The sequence below is a fragment of the Canis lupus genome, chromosome 27, assembly GCF_003254725.2.
Source record: "Canis lupus dingo isolate Sandy chromosome 27, ASM325472v2, whole genome shotgun sequence".
Lineage (NCBI taxonomy): Eukaryota > Metazoa > Chordata > Mammalia > Carnivora > Canidae > Canis > Canis lupus.
Window position 1 is genome coordinate 9,024,409 of NC_064269.1, and position 23,968 is coordinate 9,048,376.

The 23,968-nt window shown below is 42.0% G+C and overlaps 1 protein-coding gene across 4 annotated transcripts in view; it reads right to left on the bottom strand.

Moving 5' to 3' along the window:
* The window catches only part of ANO6 (anoctamin 6), a 186,014-nt gene that overhangs the window by 123,983 nt on the left and 38,063 nt on the right, over window positions 1-23,968 (bottom strand). Inside the window, exon 2 of one of the 4 annotated variants that reach the window (XM_025477352.3) lies at window positions 16,467-16,520. The exons of 2 other annotated variants lie outside the window; for them this stretch is intronic. In XM_025477352.3, coding sequence (XP_025333137.1) covers window positions 16,467-16,520 — 54 coding nt within the window. Of the gene's footprint in view, window positions 1-3,794; window positions 4,884-16,466; window positions 16,521-23,968 lie in introns of those variants that run through there. One more of the 4 variants, XM_025477355.3, reaches the window with a different exon arrangement.

Below are 23,968 nucleotides of genomic sequence, written 5' to 3' on the forward strand. Positions count from 1 at the left end.
GTTGGGTTGTAGGAGTTTCTGGTTGGCAATTTGGCAAATGTAGCAAAAGTTTTAATATTAGTCATTCTTCTGTCTTATAATTCTATTTCCAGGAAACAATTCTTGCTTGCTTAAGTCACTGATGACACAGTTATTGATAATATATAATACAATTATTTAAAATGACTTTGTAGAAGAATGCTCATCACACAAAATTTTAACAACGGACTTCAATGCAGAAAAGTAGATCATAAAACTGCATATAGTATATGGCCCAAAAGAATTGAAAGCAGGAACTCAAACAAATATTTGTATACCCCTTTTAATAGCAGCATTTTTCACAACAGCCAACAGGTGGGAGCAAACCAAGTACCTGACTATAGACGAATGGATGAACAAAATATACAATGCAATATTATTTAGCCCTAAAAAGCAAATTCTGACACATGCTCCAACATGAGTGAAATCCTAAGGACCTTACGCTAAATGAAATAAAGCTAGTCATAAAAGGACAACTACTATATGATTCCACTTATCTCATATCCCTAGAGTAGGTAAATCCAGAGACAGAAAGTAAACCAGTGGTTGTCAGAGGCTGAGAGGACAGAAGAAAGGGGAATTACTGCTTAATGGGTGTAGAGTTTCAGTTTTGTAAGATGAAAAACTTCCAGAGATGTTTTTCTGTGGTGACAGTTGCACAACACTGTAAATCTACTTAATGCCACTGAACCGTACATTTAAAAATGGTTACAATGTAAGTTTTGGGTAATGTGCATTCATTCTATCACAAAGTGTAGTTCTGCTAACAACTGTGGGTGAAGCTGCACCAGGTAGCAGGCCTTGGGGGACCATAGACAGGTGAGCGTAAACAAGATCTATGATATGCATTACCCTCCGTAGCTGGAGATGTCTTTGTAGGCTTCAGTCCATAACTGCTGTCTGTGGTGGTCAGTGTAGAGGACTTTTACAGTCCTAGGGCTCTCATCACCTTGCCTATATTTTAACTCTCCCCTCTGTCATGGGCCATTTTCCAATAAACTGAAAAGTATATACAACTAACAAGAAAAACCTGACATATATTTTACGATCTAAATTTGTGTGGGATAAAAATAAATTTAAACAAAAGATAACGGGTGTTGGAATGTCAGGTGTTTTTCTTATCTGTTTACGTTTTCCAATTTTCTACAGTGAACATATACAAAAGATGACCACGTTAAGAAGTGTCTCAATCTTAACGACAAGCCAAGTTCTTGATTTCCACCCTCTACTTTGCCTTCTCTCCAGCAAAAAGGCTTGCTATGCACCCCCACCCCCAGTCTTCCCCATCTTAATAAATGGACCCCAAATCCAGAAAATTAATCAGATCAAAATTACTGGAGTCATCCCTGGCTCCTTTCCTTCATACGCTTACATTTAACTCCTCAATGAGTCCTCTCCGCTGAATTTTCAAAGTCCATCCAGATTTTGATTTAAGCTACCAGTTAAATAACAGATCCATAAAGCAGCTACTTCCCACAATTCCCATAGTGCCTAAAAAATACCAGCTAACACTTAGAGAGTCCTTATATTCCAATGTCTGTTTTATAGCTAAGATTTTTATACATGAGCCCATTTCATCCTCATGACAGCCCTATAAGCTAAAAAATAAATATTGCAATTACCTTTATGTCACTGATGAAGATGCACAGGCAAGTCAAGCATTTTGTCCACAGACACACAGCTAATGAGCAAGCGAATCAGAATTTAAACCCAGGAGCCTATAGGCTAGGCTTGAAGCCATATTACACACTGTCCCTTGGCCTTCGGTAGCTTGCTCTCTCTCATCATTCAAGTCGATGTTCAATATGCCTGCCTCAGAGAGGCTGTCCCTGAAATCCTAACATTAACAGCCCAATGATACAGCTACTGTTCTGCACCACCTTGCCCTACTGTGCTTTCCTTTAGTAATTAATAATAACTTCATTATTACATATTAAGTGAATCCCATGAGGGAGTTTGCGGGTAGCTGAATCCCAAGCACCTAGAACAGTATCTGGGATGCGTTAGGAACTCCATAATTATCTGAATGACTTACCAAATGGATGCATAACTTCTATCAGGCTGGCTGCTGGAATTAGATAGACCTGATTTCAAATCCCAGACCCACCACTTCCTCACTATGTGACTTTGGCCAGTTTAGTCAATCTTTCTATGCTTCAAAGTCTACACCTGAAAACTAGGAATGATAGTACTTCCCCTCGGGGTTGTTTTGAAGATGTGGTGTGTGAAATGTTTAGCACGGTGCCTGCACATAGTAAACACTAGATGAGTATCAGCTACAAGTATTATATATAGAGAGAGGGAGAAAATGATATGTTTGAAACTTTCATTTTTTTTAAGACACACAGCCTTCAGAGTATCTCAAGAAATAAGAGCGCCGACAGCACTTTATTAAATGTTCTGTTATATCAAAAATTAGGAAGCTGTCTGTAAATTCAGTCTAATACTTAAGAGACTGTGAAGAGAACTCAAGAAACATGTAAATCCCATTTTTACGCATTCTCTATCATATTCTTTCTTTTTTTTTTTCTTAAGATTTTATTTATTCATTCATGAGAGACACACAGAGAGAGAGGCAGAGACACAGGCAGAGAAAGAAGCGGGCTCCATGCAGGGAGCCTGACATGGGACTCGATCCTGGGACTCCAAGATCAGGCCCTGGGCTGAAGGCGGTGCTAAACCACTGAGCCACCAGGCTGCCCTATTTAAGTATTTCCAAATCATACTCATTACTTAATTTTTGAATGTATGGGAATTTTTTTTTTAAGATTTTATCCATTTATTTGACAGAAAGAGAGACAGCGCGTACAAGCAAGGAAGCAGCAGGCAGAGGCAGAGGGAGAAGCAGACTCCCTGCTGAGCAGGGAGCCCAACACAGAGTGGATCCCAGGACCCTGGAATCATGACCTGAGCCAAAGGCAGGCAGACCTGTAATCAACTGAGTTACCCAGAAGCATCCCTCACATCAGACAAGCACCTCTCCAGGTGGTCCCAGGCATTAAACCCAGGCCCTCTGCACCACAGAAAAATAACCAAGTCCGGGTGTCTCTTTCATTACACTCTGATTCTGTAATTTGAAACACTAGTTCAGTTGCCAGCTAGTAAGGACCTCCCATTACTCTCCCCAGTGTAGATGAGGCTGGGAATGGTGATGGGGGTGGAAAGACAAGTGGAACCACACAGGAACATTCCAGTCCTAATTTGGGAGCTCTTTACTTAATGCGTTGGAAGGCCATTTCTTTTAGAATCCCATCAGGGACTTCATCATGTGATTATCCTCCAGCTGGCCAGATGCAGTTTAAGAGACTCAAGCTTTTCCATTCTAGAAAATACCACAAAGTAGTTATTTGAAATTTTAAAAATAAATAGATCGTTGGAACATAGTTAAATCACCTTAGAGATGCAAGGTATTTAAATTTTCTCAAAATATGCACTTAACATGCTAATTACAGAAATAACTAATACAAATGACACTTAAAGCAGAATGCCTTTCCCTAGGGAGTAATAATCCTGAGGCTTGTTCCAGGATCAAATGTCTTAAATTACCCATCCCTTAGGAGTTCATCTCATGTCTGCTTTTGTCCTTGTCCCCACTTTCTGTGTACCAAATTTATATAAGCATCGAGCTTTCACACAAAATAATACCAATCATTTATGTAGCATGCAACACCAGCTAAGCACTACAGGTCTCGTAAAATTGTCCATTAAGATATTTATATATGAAAAAAAAAGATATTTATATATGAAGGTTTTAGGTAAAAACAGCAACAACATACAATTGGCCATCCAGGGGGACAGCTGCTACACAGGGCAGGGACGCTGAAGGCACTCCAGAGCCGTCCTGGCTGGGGGTTGCAGGAGGTGGTCTCTAAATCGAGTTCTGAGTGATATACAAGAGGAGATCGGAGATCATTTAAGAGGCTGCTCTCATAAGAAAATCCAGGCTCGGGGATCCCTGGGTGGCTCAGTGGTTTCGTGCCTGCCTTTGGCCCAGGGTGCGATCCTGGAGTCCCGGGATCGAGTCCCGCTTTGGGCTCCTGGCATGGAGCCTTCTTCTCCCTCCGCCTGTGTCTCTGCCTCTCTGCCTTTCTCTCTCTCTATCATAAATAAATAAAAATAAATCTTTCAAAAAAAAAAAGAAAAAAAGAAAAGAAAAGAAAAGAAAAGAAAAGAAAAGAAAGAAAGAAAAGAAAAGAAAAGAAAAGAAAAGAAAAGAAAAGAAAAGAAAAGAAAAGAAAAGAAAAGAAAAGAAAAGAAAAGAAAAGAAAATCCAGGCTGGAACTAACAGGATGGTGGTAGTGGGGATGAACAGAATTAGATGGGGTCTTAGGGCCTCAGAATCAACAGGCCTTTCCCAACTGGAGGGAAATTTAGAGACGCCCTGTCTCGGAGTCCTACTTGACTTGGGCAACTGGGTTCGCTAAGCAAGACGGGCCTTCAAATCTCCAACTTCTCCTTTGCCAGTTTCAGTAAGATCTCTTCACCTTCTGTTTTATAGAGGAAGTGGAAAACTAGATGCTTTTAGAGAGAAATATCATGCAGTTCCACTGCCGCCGAACTACATTCATTTATTCATTCAAACAACAAGTATTTCTTGGCTGCCTGCCATGTGCCAGCACTGGTCGAGGCTCTGGGGCTGCAGCAGTGACGGAGGACCCTGCTCCCCACCTGCTCATCCTCCTTGGCCTAAAGCCCCTCCCCATGCCTTGGTACCCATCTTACTATAGGACATCCAGCACTTTATTCCTGTGACTTTGATCTACTCTTCATTTGCCCCTCGTCGATATTTTTCATGCTCCAATTTCTTCCATCTTTTTTTTTTTTTTCAATTTCTTCCATCTTAAGAAAGAAAAAAGAAAGAAAGAAAAAGCCCCTTGCCTTGGCCACTGTCACACTATCAAAACGTTAAATGCACATGCTCCACATGCTCCATTTGACTCCACAGCTCCATTTTTGGAACCTGTTCCACAGAAATCCCTGTACACACATATATGTAAGGAATGCACAAATAAATATCTACATGTATGTTCAGTGTAGCATCGTGTTTCAGAAGGCAAAGATGTCTAAATAAAACCCAAATATCCAGAGAATCTATCACAACATGATAGAAAACTGTATATATTCATGTGATTAGGTGTTTGACCAAACACACACAGGTGAAAATACAGGCTTCTGCAGACTATATGGCAATAAATCCAATTTTAGACAAGTAAATATGCACCGATGTGGTATGTGATAGCATATGCATAGAAGAATCTGAAAGGCTATGCCTCAAACTAGTAATGGTAGTCAGGAGGGAATGCAGTTATAGAGATTATTCTCAGTCATATTTTTTAATGCTTAAAACTTTTACAATGAGTACATACTACTCTGATAATCAAAACAAAACAATAAAGATAAGAGGCAATCATAAGATAAAAAGCTATCGTAAGAAGGAAAAGAACAACTTCATCAGCCTTTTCCACTGAATCTGCCGTATTACAACATAGTCCAAAATCCTTAATCTTACTGCCACAGCTCTGCGTGAGCAAGCACCCCTCCTGTAGGGACCAGCCTCTGGCCACCTGCCACCTGACTGGCTCAGGTCATCCCGAGACCCAACATCTATTTTACATTTTGGCCTTATCTGACATCTCAGCAACCTTTGACACAGCTGACCATGACTTCTTTCAAAGACTCTCTTCTCTTACAAGTTCATCCACCCCTGTGTTGGCGCCTCCTCCCTGATTGGAGCTTTACTTCTGAAAATATTCAGGGTTCCACCTACGGCCTACTCCTCTGTAATTTATCCCTGGCATCTGTTAACAGCTTTAGATAAAAGGTTCCAAATGCATTATTCTAGTTCAGGTGGTCTCTTGATTCCAGATTCATACATCCAACTTCTTCTGTGACACCTCCACTTGGAAACTTCCTAGACATCTCACACTCACAGAATGTTCACACGGGATTTATGTTTACACACACACACACTTCTTCCTCCATGATTTCTTGTCTCTGTAAAGGGCACTACCATCTATGCAGCTGGTCAAGCCAGAAACCTGGGTATCATCCTGGACTCCCCTCTCCTCTTCATCCTCACAGCCAAACATTCACCATCCTATGCTTCTGAATATAACTTCAGTCTGTGTTCCTCTTTCCATCTTACAATGTCAAGCAACCTGACCTGGGCTAGAACAGAAATTTCCTGACCAATCACCTGCCAACAGTTCTCCCCGCCCCCCCCCCCAATCCATTCTCCTTTCAGCAGCCTAAGTGAACTTTGAAAATGAAATTCTGACCCCATACTCTTCTGCATTAAACCTTTTAGTAGCTTCCCATTAGGAAGCTACTTCAAAATTTATGAACACAAGCATGTGTTATTTCTGTAACGGCCAAAGTAAGAACAATAATTTAAAAAAAAAATTATTTATTCATGGGAGGCCAGAGAGAGAGGCAGAGACATAGGCTGTCTGTGGGGAGCCCGATGTGGGACTTGATCCCAGGACCCTGGGATCACGCCCTGAGCCAAAGGCAGATGCTCAATCACTGAGCCACTCAGGCCTCCTAAGAACAATAATTTTTAAAGGAGTCTGGTTACAAAGAGACTATAAGCATCATGAGAGCAGGGGTTATGTCTGTGTAGTCTGATGCTGAAGCTCAGTGCCTAGCCAGTCTGTGCACATTCCTGACTCTAATAAATACAGACTGGCGGGCTGAATGAGCTTCTGAATGAGACACAGAAGAACCTAGGCTGGCCACAGTTGAGGCAGGTAGAGTTTTGTTTGCTGTGCCTTGTTCTGGAAGATGAAGCATGTACTCATATTACATATATTACATATTCACATGCACACACAAATGTTGATGGAAAAGAGTGAAGGAAAAATACACAGGAGGGGTCACTGATGGAGAGAGGCATAGGTAGAGGGGTTAACCTTAATCAGAGAAGCAAAGTTAAGTGTGAACAGAAGTGTATATGTTTATTACATACATGCACATTTTTTTTTGAGGGAAGAAAGGGAGTGGAGGCATTGTCCCCCGAAAGTTTCCACTCCCTCTGTGACTTAAGAAGATGATCTACTAAGAATGAGGGGAAAGGGTATGAAATAAGGACATGAGGAAAGCAGTGAGAGTATGAAATCCTTTCCAGGACTGATACGCATGTCCGCTGGCCAGGTGTGCAAGGTTCAGTTTCTGTTCTGGGATTTTCATCCCGAGCTCTGCAAATGCTCAAGAGTCCAATTTTCTTTTTGGCCTCCCATCCGTAAGACAACAGGTCCCCAGAGTCAGTATAAGAAGCAAGTGTATCCCTACTAACCTGGGAAACTCTGACAAAAGGATTCCTATGCCCCACCCCACAGAGATTCCACGTCAGTAACTGGGCACTCTGGTGGCTCTGGTGTGCAGCTCAGTCTGGAAAGTGCTGCCCTAAGGAACCTCACCTTGGCCTCCGGCCCACAGGGTCACTGGCCTCACAGATCACATATTCTCCTCAGTCACTGTACTGACCACTGCTGAGCACAATGGCTTGTGATCAAACCAGCCAGTCAAAACCACAGTGACATACAACGTCCACTCAGTCTTTCCATCTAACAAGAAACCACAATGTGGAAGAGAGAGAAAATACAGATGTGGCTTTTATCTACTCACACATGGCCCGGATGGGAAGGACACGCTTCCTGGTGGGGTTGCTACCGAGAATGGCCATCCCTGCTAAAGGGTGGAAAGGAAAGAAACCAGACCTCTTTCTCTATTATCTTCTCCATTTTTCTGGCTCAACACTAACACTTTCTCTCCCTATCAAGGACATGGATCCAAGTAGGCTTTGCAGCTGAACTACCATCAGCTGAAAAGACCCTAGAGGAAAAAAAAATCAGAATTTTTAACAGTTTCTTGTTCATGAAACGTGGGTTGCAATTTCATTGAGACTTTAAAGATACCAGAGTCAGAGACTGAACGACAAACCAAGGAGAAGTTTCGCTTCTGCATTTCTCTGGCAGGCTGCTGCGACTCTATTTCCAAATCAGGTGTTCAGTTACACATGATCATCCCAACTTCTTAGACATAAAATCAGTCTTTGAGTAAAAAAGAGATCCTAAAATCATCTGACTTCAATCTCTTGGACTGACCGATGAGAAAATTGTGGAGGCCGAGAAAAATTAAGGCCATCCCACCTAAAATTTAGCATTAGCTCAAGTACAGCCATCTTAGGCCCCTGTGAATAAGAGCTGAACTTTATGGGAAAAACTGCAGAATGTCCTCAATGTCCTCGGCAGGTAATCCCATATCAGAAAGACAACAGAGCCCACGCCCATAGTAGAAAGTCTCATATTAGAGTAAGAACAGAGCTCAATGCCCTTGAAAGCCCCACATCAGAATGTAAACAGAACTTGGAGAAATTCTTCCACCCCTTCTGAAAATCCCCTAGACCAGCCTATAAAAAACCCAGCTGTAACTCACTTCGAGGTCCAAGTCCCTGCTCCGCTGTGTCGGGTATACTTGGACCCAAGCTCGAGCTTGCTAATAAACCCTCGTGCGCTTGCATCGGTGTTGGCTCCTTGGTGGTTTCTCAGATTCTCAGTCTTGGGCACAACAAAAATCATGGTGAGAGAGGATGCCCAGAATTAAGTATTAAATCTGGGAAGAGGACCCAAGCTTCTTAACTCCTGGTTCAGGGAACTTGCCACTGTACTCAACCCTAACAGTAGCTAAAGGGAAGAACTAAAGCCAGTGAAAATGGATTCACAATTTACAAAGAACTCCCATTTCACAGTGTGATCAAATGCCTCATAAATGACAAAGAAAAACGTGTCACGTGAGGCCTTCATTTAAAGGTGGAAGTACTAGGAGCTCCTGGGTGGCTCAGTCAGTTAAGTGTCCTCCTTCAGCTCAGGTTATGGTTATGATCCCAGGATCCTGGGATCCAGCCCCTCATCGGGGAGCCTGCTTCTCCCTCTCCTTCAGCCCCTCCCACCCGCTCTGTTCTTGCTCTCTTAAATAAATACATAAATAAAATCTTATAAATAAATAAATAAAGGTGGAGTACTAAACACCTGCATTGAGTCCTGCTCCCTCCTCAAACACCACTGGGACATAAACTGATAAAAAGGGCAAAGTAGAAGAGATGGTAACACAATTTTGGAAGATGGAGAGCAAGTAGTTAAGTGGAGACTAGCTAAGCAGACTGGAGAAAGCTCAATCCAAAACTAGGACTACCTAGAAGCAATGTCATTTAAATGATAAACCCTCAAGAGGCTGAGGGACTGGCAGCACCAGGATCCTCTGGAAGTGGAGGTGAAGGTGGGCAGAGAATTGGCTGCAAATCTGTTTAAGAAGTAGAAAGACCCCAGGTTCTCTCCCTCACTCCGTGGAGAAAGTAACTGCCTTTGAACTCCCAGACCCCATCTAGGAAAAGACCGAGAATGTATTCCCTGAAAAGAGTCAACAAGGGATCTTTGGACCAGAGGATTCTAGGCATAGTTGAGGACTGGGATTTCACACTGAAGAGAGATTACACAAAACACTACTGCTGAATGTTGAAATACCCCAGCCTTGTACTTGGCTTTCTTACTAGTCCTCTTTTCTCTGGAGGATCTGGTCAGCTCAACAAACAAACAAACAACCTAAAAACACATCAGGATTTCCTAAACAAACCAAAAACAAGCAGCCCCGCCTCGAATGAAGCTAAACCCAATCTGCCAGCAAAGAACCTCTAGTCATCTTTTTTAGATAGCTGATCTAAAACAGGAGGGAATAACAAAGACTTAGTGGATATTAGGGAAAGCATCTAACAGAGAAAAAGCAAAGCAACTTAGAAAATCACAGGATGAAGAAATTTAAAAAAATAAAAATCAAAGCAAAAAACAAAAATCTCAGCGTCTTCAGTTATCTGAGAAAAGTACACTCATGAAATAAGGACAAGACATTATCAAAGTGAGAGAGAGTGGGAGAAATAAAAATATTAACTCTTAGAAATTAGGGACGCCTGCGTGGCTCAGCGTTTGAGCATCTGCCTTTTCAGCTCAGGGTATGATCCCGGACTCCCAGGATCTAGTCCCACATCAGGCTCCCTCAGGGAGTCTGCTTCTCCCTCTGTGTCTCTGCCTCTCTGTGTCTCTCATGAATAAATAAATAAAAATCTTTAAAAAAAAAAAAAAAAACACTTAGAAATTAAAGTGATGGCAGATTGAAAATTCAATAGAAGGCTTGAAAGATATGATTCAGGAAATGTCCACAAAAGTTGAATGGAAAGACAGAAAGGGAAAATAGGAAAGATGGAAAGTTTGGGGGCCAATTCAAGAGAGCCAATATCCAGATAATAGAGTGTTCATCATCAAAGAAAATGGAGGGGCAGTGATTATAAATGGAAGAAATATCCCAAAATTGAAAGGCATTTTTTTTTTTTTCTAGAATTGAGGGACATCTTTCTCCCAAAAATGAAGGATACTGCTTTTCCTTTAAAGATAAGTAGGAGGGGGACAGGATTTGCATAGCAAATAGGATGCGCTTCCGGCATATTAAATGCAAACAGACCTACACCAACTACTTTATTATGGAATTTCCAGAAATAGTTTTCATACAAAGGGTTTTAAGTCCAAAAGGCGAGAACTTCTCAAGAGCAACACTGGAAGGCAGAGGTTTCAAAATTCAGGGAAGAGATGATTTCTATCCAAGAACTATAGTCAAGCCATCAGCTAAAAGCCAGGGAGAACAAAGGCACTGTCAGACCTGCACATCTCACAAAATTCTCTCTTCTTACGCTCTTTCTCCATAAGGAACTGGAGATTGTGCAACCAAAATGAAGTAGTAAACCAAGAAAGAATAAATCATTCATTTCAAGAGATCAGTGGCGCCAATACAAGAAGGCAAAAGGAGTCCTCAGGAGGGTGGTGAAGGAGAAGCCCTAGCTGTTTTGGGGCCAAGGAAGCAACCTAGGCAGAGACAAGATCAGAAAGTCTGAGAGAAATTTCCCCAGAAAGATGAATCTGGTACATTCTCGATGTGGTTGACCAACTGAGAGAGTTACAACTACGGTGGAGTCTAAGGTTGAATATATTCCTAAAGTACACCCAAAATGAAGAGATAAGAAAAAAATATCTCCTATGCAGTCTTGAGAGGAAAAGTAATTAAACTATATTACGGGGCTCATCTTTGGAAAGTATTAAAGTAAGCACTGCATATTGATCTTAGCAAAATTACAACAGAATTACAACCGGAAGGATGGTGGTTGAGAAATTTGTGTAAGAGGGGAACGGGGTGGATGAACCCCAGCCAAATACTCACTTTTTCATCAATAGATAATCCCTAAAACTAAAAAACAGATGAGTAACAATACAATTACATTAATTAAAGACATAGAAGTAATTACCAAAATATCAGCTGAAGTTGAAAACACTTGCATCTGGGGAGCATAAAATGGAAGGGGAGAAGCTGCTCTTCTTCATAACAAATCTTGTATTACTTAATTCTCTACTTATGTAAATGTTATAATTATATGACACCATGACAAAAGCAATAATAATAATAATAATAATAATAATAATATTTTTTCCCTTAAAAAGAAATGGAAGTGTAGACTCATGTCAAACATCTCATGACATGACACATATAAACATAAGCCCAGTTCTGGCACCTACTATGTACAGAAGATAGAACAGACAACACCACAGAAAAAGTCCCTTTTCAGGGAACTTACACTCTATAATAAAACTAAACACAGGATCTAGTAAGACAGGATAGGAATGTATCTATTAGAAGCGGCAACACACAGAGCTTGAGTGACCCTGAGAAATTTCAGAAGAGGGATGGGAAAAGACAGCAGATCAGAGCAAAGAGAAAAATGAGTAGTGAAGAACTGTAATAGATCTAGGAAATATTTTAGAAATTCTGCCTTAATGAAGGACCCAAGAAATGGGGTGAGAGATGGAGAGGAGCACTCGGGTTTAGGAAGGTGTTTGGTTCTTTAATTTTTAATATAGGGATACCTGAGCATTAATTCATTTATTCTTTCAATCGTTCAAAAAACACTTACTGAGCACCAAAACAGTGTTCTTATGCAGCTTAGGATCTACTAGGGGACAGAGGCAATAAACAAATACAGACGTAACTTCAGGGAGAGAGAAATGCTTGGAAGTCAAGTGAAGCAGATGAAGGAATGGACAGTACCCATGATATTTTAGATAGGGGAGTCAGGTAGGCCAGCCAGCCCTGAAGGGTAACGTCCGAGGGAGAACTGAGTGAAGTGCAAGAGCAAGAATCCCAGACAGGAAGGGCTTGGGAGGTGAGAGCAGGTGGAGAGGAGGAGGAGAACAGCATTCCAGGCTGGAGGGTGGCATGTCAAGGGTCTGTGAGAGGCTGGTGTGGCTGGAGCACCTTGAGAAATGGGCAGAGAGAGAAGAGATGGGGACAGGGAGGTGGCGGGGGCCGTACAGTATATGGACTTTATATTGTTTGTAGAGGAGCCACTACAGATAGTGTAAAAGTAGGAAACAGAGAATTCTCATGGCTGCTGTGTGAACTCCGACCACAAGGTAAGGAGTAGAGGCAGGAAAGGGGCTGGGGAAGTGATTCCAAAGTCCTAGCAAGAAGTGGTGGTGGTGGTGGCCTGGGATTGGGTATAGGTGTGGGATGGGAGATGAGGAGTGCTTGGATTTGGGATAGATGCTAATGGGTCTAATATGAGGTGTGAAAAAAAGTCCAGGAAGACTTCGGGTTTGGGGGCCTGAGCAACTGGATGGAGTCACTGCCAAGATGAGGAACAACGGAAGACCTGTAGGTTTAGAAAACAAATGAGAAGTTGGTTTTGCCTGTGCCATGTTTGGGATGTCCAGTAGACAACCAAGTGACTCGTCTAAGCCAGCAGATGAAGAACCAGGGAGAGACAGGGCCTGGGGATATGTATGATATGGGAGTCTTCACCATACACATGGTATTTAAAGCTCTGGAAATGAGTATCACCTAAGTAGTGAGCCGAGACGGGAAGCAGTCAGAGAACAAAGCCACTGGCACTCAAAAGTTAGAGGCCAGGACTAGGGAGAGGAGGATCCAGTAGGGGAGACAGAAAAAACAAGGGAGTTGCAAGGAGAATGAAAACAGAACAGCATCACAGAAGCCAAATAAAGAATTTCAGGAAGGAGGGAGTGGTCAGCTGTGCCCAGTGCTGCTAAGATAAGCAAGAGCTCCAAGATAAGGGGCCAGGGCCACCATGACTCATGATGAATGAACAATGCTCTGAGATAACATTCCTTACCCACAAATGCACTCAGGCTATTTAGTAATCTGGAATAGTAAGTCAGTTCATCCAGAACACCAACGCTCTGTCTCCATGAAGGCCTCATCACATGGCCAGCCCTCCCTCCTTCAGGATTCTCCCAGAAAGCAACCCAGGAGATCCCCATGCAAAGAGAAATAAGGGCAGCTCTCATGGGGAGGCTTAGAAGAAATGGATTGTTCGACCAATGCTCATGGGGGAGAATCAGATATGCTTGGGCAGAAGTGTTCCACAGGTTTCTATGTTTTTCCAACTCACAGCCTAGGAAAAGAAAATTAACGAAATCATTCCACCAGCTTACATAGCCACTGAAACTGCAGAGGATCTGTAGTTTCTGCAACCTCTGATTACTGTTTCTAACCCCTTTTTCTCTCCCTATTTGCCATTTTGCGCCACCGGAAATTTTTTTTTTTTTTTTTAAATCTGAGGTTTAACTTGTATATATGGTAAAAGTTTACACCAACTCCGGTGCATGTTGACTAACAGAGAGTCACGTAGCTTCCTCTTGCCCCTCCATAGTCAGTTTCCTCCACTCACTTCTGGTCCCTGGCAAGCAAGGAGCTGATTTCTCTCTATAGTTTTGCCTTTTCAAAGTGTCATATACCTGGAATCCAATCATATGCAGCCTTTTGTATCTGGCTTCTTTAACTCAGAGTTAACACTTTCGAGGTTTATCCATGTCGTTGCCTCTATTGGTAATCTGCTTCCTTTTGCTACTCAACCGCTATTCCATGGTGGGCGTGTACCAGTTTATCCATTTGCCAGTTGATGGATGGACATTTGAGTTGCTTCTCTTATGAATAAACTTCTATAAGCTTTTGCTAGAAAGTCTTTTGTGGACGCAGGTTTTCATTTCTCAAGTCAACACCTAGGAGTGGAATTGCTGGGTCACGCAGCATCTTGTTTTTGCCCACTAAGAATAGCTCAACATCTGCCGAGCACTTTGTATCACACAATATTCCAAGCTCCTTACGTGCCTTGTGTTAATTTTTAAAACAGCAAGTTGTTTAAACAAGTTATTAATGCCCCTGCCTTATTGATAAGGAAACTAAGGCACAAAGGGATTAGTTGACTTGCCCAAGATCACACAGCTAAGCAGGCAACAGAGCCAGGATTTGCAAACCTAGGAATCACATCACCAAGTGCAAGTTATCAACCATTTTGCTTTGCTGCCTCCTTCAAGTCAAATGCATGATGGCTTAGAGTGTTTGGGCTCTAAGTGTTTGGGCCCAAAATGGCCATTGCTGACTATTCCTTTTCCCCTCTTTAAATCATGACAATGAATACACTGGAACTCTGAGTGTCACTGCAATGACAACATGCCATTTTTTAAGTCAGAACTTTAGAGGACATTATGAAGAAATGCTTTTAACTGTGTCACGGAAGCTTATAACCTATTAATGCTAACAACTGTAAGGACAGCTAAAGTCAGTCCGCTTCTACCAGTATGGTAAAACTCTCTTCTGGAGATTTCTCCACTCTCATGATGTAAGAGGCCGTGCTGGTTAGAAAATGATAAGGACCCTGGAATCAGACAGACCTGGATTTAAATTTTGGCTCTGCTTCCTAGTGGGTTGGTAGATAGATAGACAGACAGACAGACATATACTCACATGTGAACACGTGTAAGTGCTAATTTGCAAGGCAGTCGTAAAGATTTGATGGCACAACATGAGACACTGAACACTGTGTCTTACATAGTTAATAAACCCTCCTCTCCCCCATCCCCCTTCTCTTCTACAATGTACCGCCGGGCCTCTGAAATTAGTATGATTAGAGTTACTTAGCAAATTAGAGTTACTTAGGAAAAAGTTTTTTTTTCCACCGGTCTGTTCCTTTTTCACCCAAAAAGCAGCAAAGGAGAGACTGGACCCAGGTGCTTCTTTAAAATTTCATATTTCATCTTAAAAAAGTCATGCGAACTTCACGCTTTATATGCCACAGAATAAACAAAAGTATTTTAATATTAAAATATTTTACCTTGACCTCCAGCTACGTGACTTCATTTTCTCCTGAAATGTCTAAGAATACTTAAGGAAGATCCCCCCCGAACACACAGTGGCCTCACTTGCACGCTGCCACCTTCCTGATTGTAAAGCAGGAAACAATGATGTCTTAACACTTCAGAGTGAGTCCGCACACTCTGGTCATTCTTCTCTCCTGGCTGCAGCATCTCACCATCACCTTCATGTTTACCCTACAGCTCAGTCCAGTTTAAGCTCCAAGAACTTCGCATCTTCCAAACAGGAAAACAGCTATGTCCTGTTACCCCTGTGCGCGGCCTCCGGGCCACCTCTGCTAAAGGGATGCTGGTACAGCCTGGCTCCTTCCTGAGACAAATCTCTGGTACAGCCGTTAAGAGTAAACACAAATACTGCAAACTTGGAAAGAGTTTTCAGATAAAAATAAGATACTGATCAAGAATGATCTTTAAGTCAATAGGGACAACAAAAGACTAATAGTAAAAAAACAAACAAAAAACAAAAAAAAGACTGATAGTTTTTTTTAATCAATTGAACCCAAATTGAATTAATCAATATGAATTGAAAAGACACATGACTCCGGAGAAGCCAAAGGATTTCATTCATCTATGCTAACAGAATGTGGTTCAGAGTTGTGTATGCAGTATGATAAAGGAGATAATTTAGTCCTTAAAACTATTTCCATGAACTAGCATTATTTTCTTCATACCACTTTTTGTCTTCAGGTAAATACCACATACCCCCTTCCATTTCTACCATACACCCTTGTAAGTATGTTATTCAAAAGTCCCTGGATGTTATAAGCACCTTCAGCAACTTGTGAGTTCACAGAAAGTTCGTTTTCATTCGCATCAAAAGCCCCCTGAAAATTACCCCCTTCCTAAAATCGCTGTTCTGAGGATAGGGGTGGGAAGTCCTTGTGTATAAGATCTTGACCCACAGGACATTGAGCCCTACAAAGAGAAATTACTTTTGCTATCAGAAGCTATTTTCGGAAGCTAACACAGAAATGGGTTATTTTTAGCAAACCATGTAGACTAACAGAGGAATAAAAAAAAAAAAAAAATCAGGGAGCTTCAACTCAACAAACGATCTAGGATCCTACAACATGCCAGCAAGTCATAGAAACGACGAGAAGGGTAAGGGTCTTGTGCTCCTGGAGCTAACAGTGCAGAGGGGAGCTGGGGGTGCTGTTCAAATATACAGGAAGGGCATCTTACCCAGACTGGATGGGTGAGGAGTCAGAAAAGGCCTTTTGGAGGCAGGAACATCACCTGAAGGATGAGGAAGCATCAATAAATACAACAGACAAAATAAAAGAGGGTGGCGTCAGGCAGCAGAGTAACTGGTAGGAGGGTCAGACCTGAGTCCCAGACCTGCTCCTGAAACAACTGGGATCCTTGAGTACGCCATCTGGCCTTTCAAGTTCTCATTTCTTCTCATCTGTGATACTGGGTGGTTAGATTATGTTAGTTTACCCTGACCCTTGCTATGCATCAGAATCCTCTGGGAACTTTCTAAAAATACTGGCTCCCTCCTCCAGAAATGCGGTTTCAATTGGGGGGGCATCTGTGTTTCTTCCAACAGCTTTCCAGGTGATGCCAGTCTGCAGTGGGGAACCACGGGATGCGAGGTCTCCCAAGGCTGTGCTTCTCAACCCCAAGTAGTCAATAACACCCTCTGGGGAGCTTTTGAAAATGCCAAGGCCAGAACCTCTGGGGGTGGAACCCAGACATCAGTATTTTTTTAAAGTTCCCAGGCTGCTTCCAAAGAGCAGCCAAGGTTGAGAACCACTGTTCAAGGCCCTCTTAATCCTTCCATTTCCTATCACAGCCATTGAAGGATGGGAAAGCGAAGAGAAGCTAAGTTTCTGCCTCTCTTCTGTATCAAAAGGGGAACTGAATGTCAAAGCCAGGGATGGATTTTATTTATTTTTTTTAATATTTTATTTATTTATTCATGAGAGACACACAGGCAGAGGGAGTATCAGGCTCCCTGCGGGTCTCCAGGATCACCCCCCGGGCGGAAGGCAGATGCTCAACTGCTGAGCCACCCAGGCGCCCCCAGGGATGGATTTTAAATGGGGTTGTAGCACACAGTGGGGTTGATCCTGGACACATGAATAATTCACGCTGACACCTGACAGGTAGAAAAATGCCTATTCCAAAAGGCTCTCAGTTCTAAATTTAAAATTCAATGGAATATGTATAAAATGACTCCATGGTGTGTTCTCTGCAATACTTAGTTAGGATTTGATTTGCATGGCTGACTATAATATGAACATTACATTCCCTACCCCCAAGGTTACTTAAATCCACTTATTAAGGCAATGGTGAGCTAAACAAACAGTAATTAGAAACACTCCAGACTACCTTTTAAATCTGCTGCTAAATTATATTTTTCCTGCACCAAAGCCCATACACACAGCATGTCCACAAGCATCACAAAACCAAAACCTCAGAAATATTTACATTAATAAGAGCATAAGTTCCTCTGGGTCTTCACATTGGATTCGGCAGGGAAGTTGGGCCTGCTTTAGAAAGGGGCTGTTCATTACTGTTCTCTCTCACATCTGGGTAAATAAAGCACTGCCCACATGTGGTTAGAAATCCCAGGAGAAAATGAATTCTCCGTGGGTCTGAAAATGAAGAACACCTCTGATAGACAGCCTCATTTCCTGAAATGAGTCAGAAATGAAAGTAATTCTTCAGCAGAGAACATCTGTACTGTGGCACAGCTTCTACAATGATGCCAGATGATACCTGTGGCTAAGAGGCCGGGCCTGAGGAAGGAAGGAGGCCTGGAGAACAGGACTGGGGCCTCTGCACCGCACTTAATCTCAGAAGAGCTGCTGCTGCTAGCTTGGAGAGTCGGCTAAATCCAATGAGCGGCCGGGTTATCCTGGTTTCAGCTGTAAATCTTGATTAGCAGTAAGACTGCTTACATTCCATTAGGAAGCTGGCCCCTCTCCAAAGGGTGGAAGCAGCCAGAAAGGATTCATATGCCATCGTGGGCAGAGAAACAGCGACTCTTACAAGAAAAACTGTTTTACTTAAGAAAAAAAAAAAAAAAGGAAAAAAAAAGAAAAACTGTTTTACTTAACTAAAAATAGTCTCTGCCTGTTAATGATTCAGATAGACCTTCCTTCCTGAAGAGAAAGGACAGCTGCGTGATACGACCTGACGCTGCTGAGGGAAGCCTCTCCTTCCACATTATGCAGGAAGGAGGCCCAGGCCTAGGAGGCCCAAGGCCTACAATGCCTACGGTCAGGTGCTGGAGGGTAAGAAAGACTGAAATACCTTTCACAGCAACTGGTAAGGGCCAATAAGCAGGAAAGTGAAAAAGGCTGTCTTCACAACATCAAATGCCAGTTGTTTTTATGAGGTGGCTCATTACTGTTCTTTCCATAATGCGTTCTTAAAGAGAGTCCAACTCCACTGTTTGTAATGGAGGTGGAGGGGGTTCCTGGAAACAACCTAAATGCCCATGAATAATAGGTCACAAGTTACATCTAAAACATATACAATTGGCCTCATTTAAGAGGCTAATCTGGAGGGTGTGCAGATACAGAGAGATCTGTATTGTGTGTGATGCATTAAGACCTGAGAAAGCTGCACCTGGACTCTGCACAGTAAACATCTGTGTCAAGGTATTTAAAGAGGCTGCCTCCCTGTGGAAGGAAGGGGCTAGGAGAGGGTTAATTTTCCTTTTATACTCCTGAAGACAGTTTGAATTCTCTTTTCATGTACTTAGCCCTCTCTCTTTAACAATAGGCATTAACTAACTAGGTGGGAGGCTATTTTCGGTTTCTTCTTTATACTAGTCTATTTAAAACAAATGAAGGTTATTTTAAATAGATGTTGTGTGCGCAACTGCAGTCTCCTCAAAATTCACTTGTTGAAGCCTTAACTCATGTGATCCTATGAGCCTTAATGGGGTGGAGGAGGTCAGAATGCAGCAGTTAGGGTGTCTGGGCGGCTCAGTGGGTTCTCAGTCTGCTTCTCCCTCTGCCCCTCCCCTACTCATGCTCTCTCTTGTACGTATGCATGCTCTCTCAAAATCTTTAAAATAAAGAAAAGAAAAGAAAAGAAAAGAAAAGAGAAAGAGAAAGAAAGAAAGAAAGAAAGAAAGAAAGAAAGAAAGAAAGAAAGAAAGAAAGAAAGAAGGAAAATGCAGCAGTTAGAATGGGCCCTAATCCAATCTGACTGGTGTCCTCCTGAGAGGAACTATGGACAGAGACACCCTCCCCCCCACCACCCCCCAAGAGGTGTGCAAACACAGAGGAAGGACCACGTGAGGACACAGAAGGTGGCAGCTGCAAGCCCAGGAGAGAAGCCTCAGAAGAAACCAAATGTGCCAACACCTCAACCTTGGACTTCCAGCCTCCAGAGCTGTGGGCACATAAATTTCTGTTGTTTGGCCACCTGGCCTATTTATCTATTTATAAACAGATGGATGAAGTTCTACTATCAGAACCGGGAGAAAGGCACCCGTGAAAGGATCTGAGGTGTCCATAACCCACCACGTCTGCTATGATGCGTCACTTGGAAGGCAAAGAAATCCGGGCTCACTGTGCTTCTGACTACATCAGAGTCCCCCCCAGTGACTTGAGCCAGAAGTAGAACAGGTTTCCTACCTCCTGAGTCAGGACTCAGTCTGCTCACACCACTTACTTTCCATGGCATTTTTTAAATTAATTAATTAATTAATTGATTGATTGATTTATTTATTTATTTTCCATGGCATTTTTAACAAGTCCCATAACTTGAAGTACTAGCAACCAAGATCTTTTATTAGTGTCTTTTAAAGGCCTGGCTTATGCTCAAAAGGCTTCCTTCCTGTGCTAATAACTAATGAAGGGGAAGGTGTCACAGTAATATTATTAATTCAATTTTTAAAAAAAGAGAAAAGCTTGGTGCCAGGGTTTTAAAAAATCCAGAAAAACAAATGACATGCCATATTTGTGTGCCAACCTAATTTTTTATATTTTAAAACATGTGGTCTCAGACCACATTGCAATATATTAAAAAATATGGTAGTCCAATGCTACTTTTTAAAGATTTATTTGAAAGAGAGAGAGAGAGGGAGGGAGGGAGAGCGTGCAGGCACGAATGAGGGGCAGGGATAGCAGGAGAGAGAATCCTTGGCAGAATCCAATCCCCGCTGAACAAGGAGCCCCTGAAGCCCCAAGATCATGACCAGAGCTGAAACCAAGAGTCAGATGCTCGAGGGATGGAGCCACCCAGGTGCCCCAGCCAATGCTAAAATTTCTTTATGGCATGTTACATATTTTTACAAATTAATCCTTCCTTTTAAAATAGAGTTTAGAAATCAAAGATATGGGCAGCCTGGGTGGCTCAGTGGTTTAGAGCCGCCTTCAGCCCAGAGCATGATCCTGGAGACCCGGGATCGAGTCCCACATCAGGCTCCCTGCATGGAGCCTGCTTCTCCCTCTGCCTGTGTCTCTGCCTCTCTCTGTGTCTCTCGTGGATAAATAAATAAAATCTTAAAAAAAAAAAAAAAAGAAAGATACATTAAAGTCAGACTTTGCCTATGGAATCTGTAACCTAGAAGTGGGTTAAGACCCAGGCACATGAAAATATGATCAAAACTTGAAGATAAATATACGGTATTTATCAGTCAGTTCAGCTGCAGTCAGAGGAATGTGGAATCAACTTTTACCTTGAATGGTTAGGAAAACTTTCACCAAGTGCAAAAGCTCTAAACCAATCTGGGATTAGATAGGTAAAAGTGAAATGATTTATGTTTAAGTAAGGGACAGGCAGGTCTAGGTAGGGGGCCAAGGAATAAGGCTCACAAAAATCCCAAAAATGTGGAGATGGAAGGAAACCACACATAAACAAACGAGGGCATCCTGTCCTAGGTGTCAGAGATGGTGTCATGTTACAACAGCTACTTGTGACCAACAAAGAATTACGGGACCCAAAAAGGAAGTAAGCCTTCGAAGGTGTTATCTCTAGTCCTTACTCAGATGATGATATCAATAGATATGTTAAAAGTTCACATTCCCACCAACAGTGCAAGAGGGTTCCCCCTTTGTCCACATCCTCTCCAACATTTGTTGTTTCCTGCCTTGTTAATTTTCACCACTCTCACTGGTGTGAGGTGGTATCTCATTGTGGTTTTGATTTGTATTTCCCTGATGGCAAGTGATGCGGAACATTTTCTCATCTGCTTGTTGGCCATGTCTATGTCTTCCTCTTTGAAATTTCTGTTCATGTCTTTTGCCCATTTCATGATTGGATTGTTTGTTTCTCTGCTGTTGAGTTTAATAAGTTCTTTCTAGATCTTGGATACTAGCCCTTTATCTGATATGTCATTGGCAAATATCTTCTCCCATAGGTTGTCTTTTAGTTTTGTTGACTGTTTCTTTTGCTGTGCAGAAGCTTTTGATCCGATTAAGTCCCAATAGTTCATTTTTGCTTGTTTCCCTTGCCTTCATAGAAGTATTTTGCAAGAAGTTGCTGTGCCCAAGTTCGAAAAGGATGTTGCCTGTGTTCTCCTCTAGAATTTTGATGGATTCTAGTCTCACATTTAGATCTTTAATCCATTTTGAGTTTATCTTTGTGTATGGTGCAAGAGAGTGGTCTAGTTTCATTCTTCTGCATGTGAACTGGTGCAGCCACTCTGGAAAACTGTGTGGAGGTTCCTCAAAGAGTTAAAAATAGATCTGCCCTATGACCCAGCAATTGCACTGCTGGGGATTTACCCCAAAGATGCAGATGCAGTGAAACGCCGGGACACCTGCACCCCAATGTTTATAGCAGCAATGTCCACAATAGCCAAACTGTGGAAGGAGCCTCGGTGTCCATCGAAAGATGAATGTGGTCTATGTATACAATAGAATATTACTCAGAAATGAAAAATACCCACCATTTGCTTCTACATGGATGGAACTAGAGGGTATTATGCTGAGTGAAGTAAGTCAATCCGAGAAGGAAGGACAATCATCATATGGTTTCATTCATTTGGGGAATATAAAAAATAGTGAAAAGGAATAAAGGGGAAAGGAGAGAAAATGAGTGAAAATATCAGTGATGATGACAGAAAATGAGAGACTCCTAACTCTGGGAAACGAACAAGGGGTGGTGGAAAGGGAGGTGGGCAGGGGGATGGGGTGACCGGGGGATGGGCACTGAGGGGGCACTTGATGGGATGAGCATTGGGTGATATGCTATATGTTGGCAAATTGAACTCCAATGAAAAAAATAAAATAAAATGAGGATGTTAAAAAAAAAGGATTTAGATACCCTGGTTGGCTTTCAGTAAAAGACCAACCCTACAAGCCCCCAGTGGCAACCCAGTCGGGACCCCTCTCACTTCTGAGAGCTTTCTCTGTATCCTGACTTAATGAACTTCTATTGCTTTACTCTCCTTTGTCCAAGAGATTCATTCTTTGACTCCGTGAGACAAGACCCTCGCTCTCCTGCTTCAATGTCCACATCTATCTTGCTACTAGTTCAAGTTTTAAAGACAAGAGCTGTAGCGAAGATCCTAACAGAGTACCTGGCAAATAACAGGCATTTGCCAGTGCTGAGGCAGGAGAAACAGGTGGCAAAGTACACAGTATGCTCGCTCACCCTCTGTAGGTTTATAGTGCAGGTTCGTGTAAAGAGGTGTGACATTAGAGAAGTGCAGGGTGTGACATTAGAGAAGTTGGGATCAACCAACCCATTGATATATGTTGAAGTTTGGGCTTTACTTCTATGCAGTCAGGACTCTTAGAAGGTGTTTCTGAAGGAGGATGTTAATAGAGAACACAGAAAGGACCAGGAATAATGTGCAGAATGGAAAGAGGTGGTAGGGAAATGAAAAGAATCAATTAAGTGGTATCAAGGGGTTAAGCAGGTGATCTGTTGGGGAGTTTCAGCTTCCCAGTGTGTAAAATGGGTGTCATAAGACTGTTATGAATGCTAAATGGGATGTAACACATGGCCTGACAATAAGCACTTAAGAAAATATAATTGCCATTATCATCATTATTTTTCCACCCTGGAGAATATAGAAGAAAATGAGAGAACAAAGGCGGAGTACAGAGCCAGGGTATGTCTCCTTAGGCTCTCAAGTGCCTTAAACAGAGTGATAATGGCTATCGTCTTTTTTGGAAGTGGAGTGTGCTATATTTATTCCCTAGTTCTTCAGAACTTAATACATCGATCCAGTAGACCCAAGAGGAACACATGTGTGAAATGGTCTTTAAAATCGAGACACTTCAAAATCGATTTTTAAGTTGTTTTTGTATAAAAGTAACTAAGAGGCTAATGCCAATCAGTTTTAAAACACTAAATTAATGGACTCAGCTATAAATCCAGGAAAACCATTTTCATAATGAAAATGCCAATGCCTTTTTAATTAAGGATGGAATTGCCAACATAAAAGACTTAAGATAAATGAGGAATTGTTCCTTTCTCTCATAAATGAAAGAACCTGATAACTCTGTGAATTATTCTGAGGTACTGATTACCAGAAATTGTTTAGAATCTAAGCGACAGGATTTTCCAACTGCATAATAATCACTTCATACTGGGGCTGACAGCCTTAGACCAAATTTGATGCCCTGGCTTTTCAAGTTCCTTTTCCTAATTATTATCAGGGGGCTGATGGCCCTTTATTTAGAGTCATTATGTAGATATGAAGCTCTGCTCAAGATAATGGCACTTTGTCTAACACAAAGCAATGCTAACTTTTTTATAAATTTGAC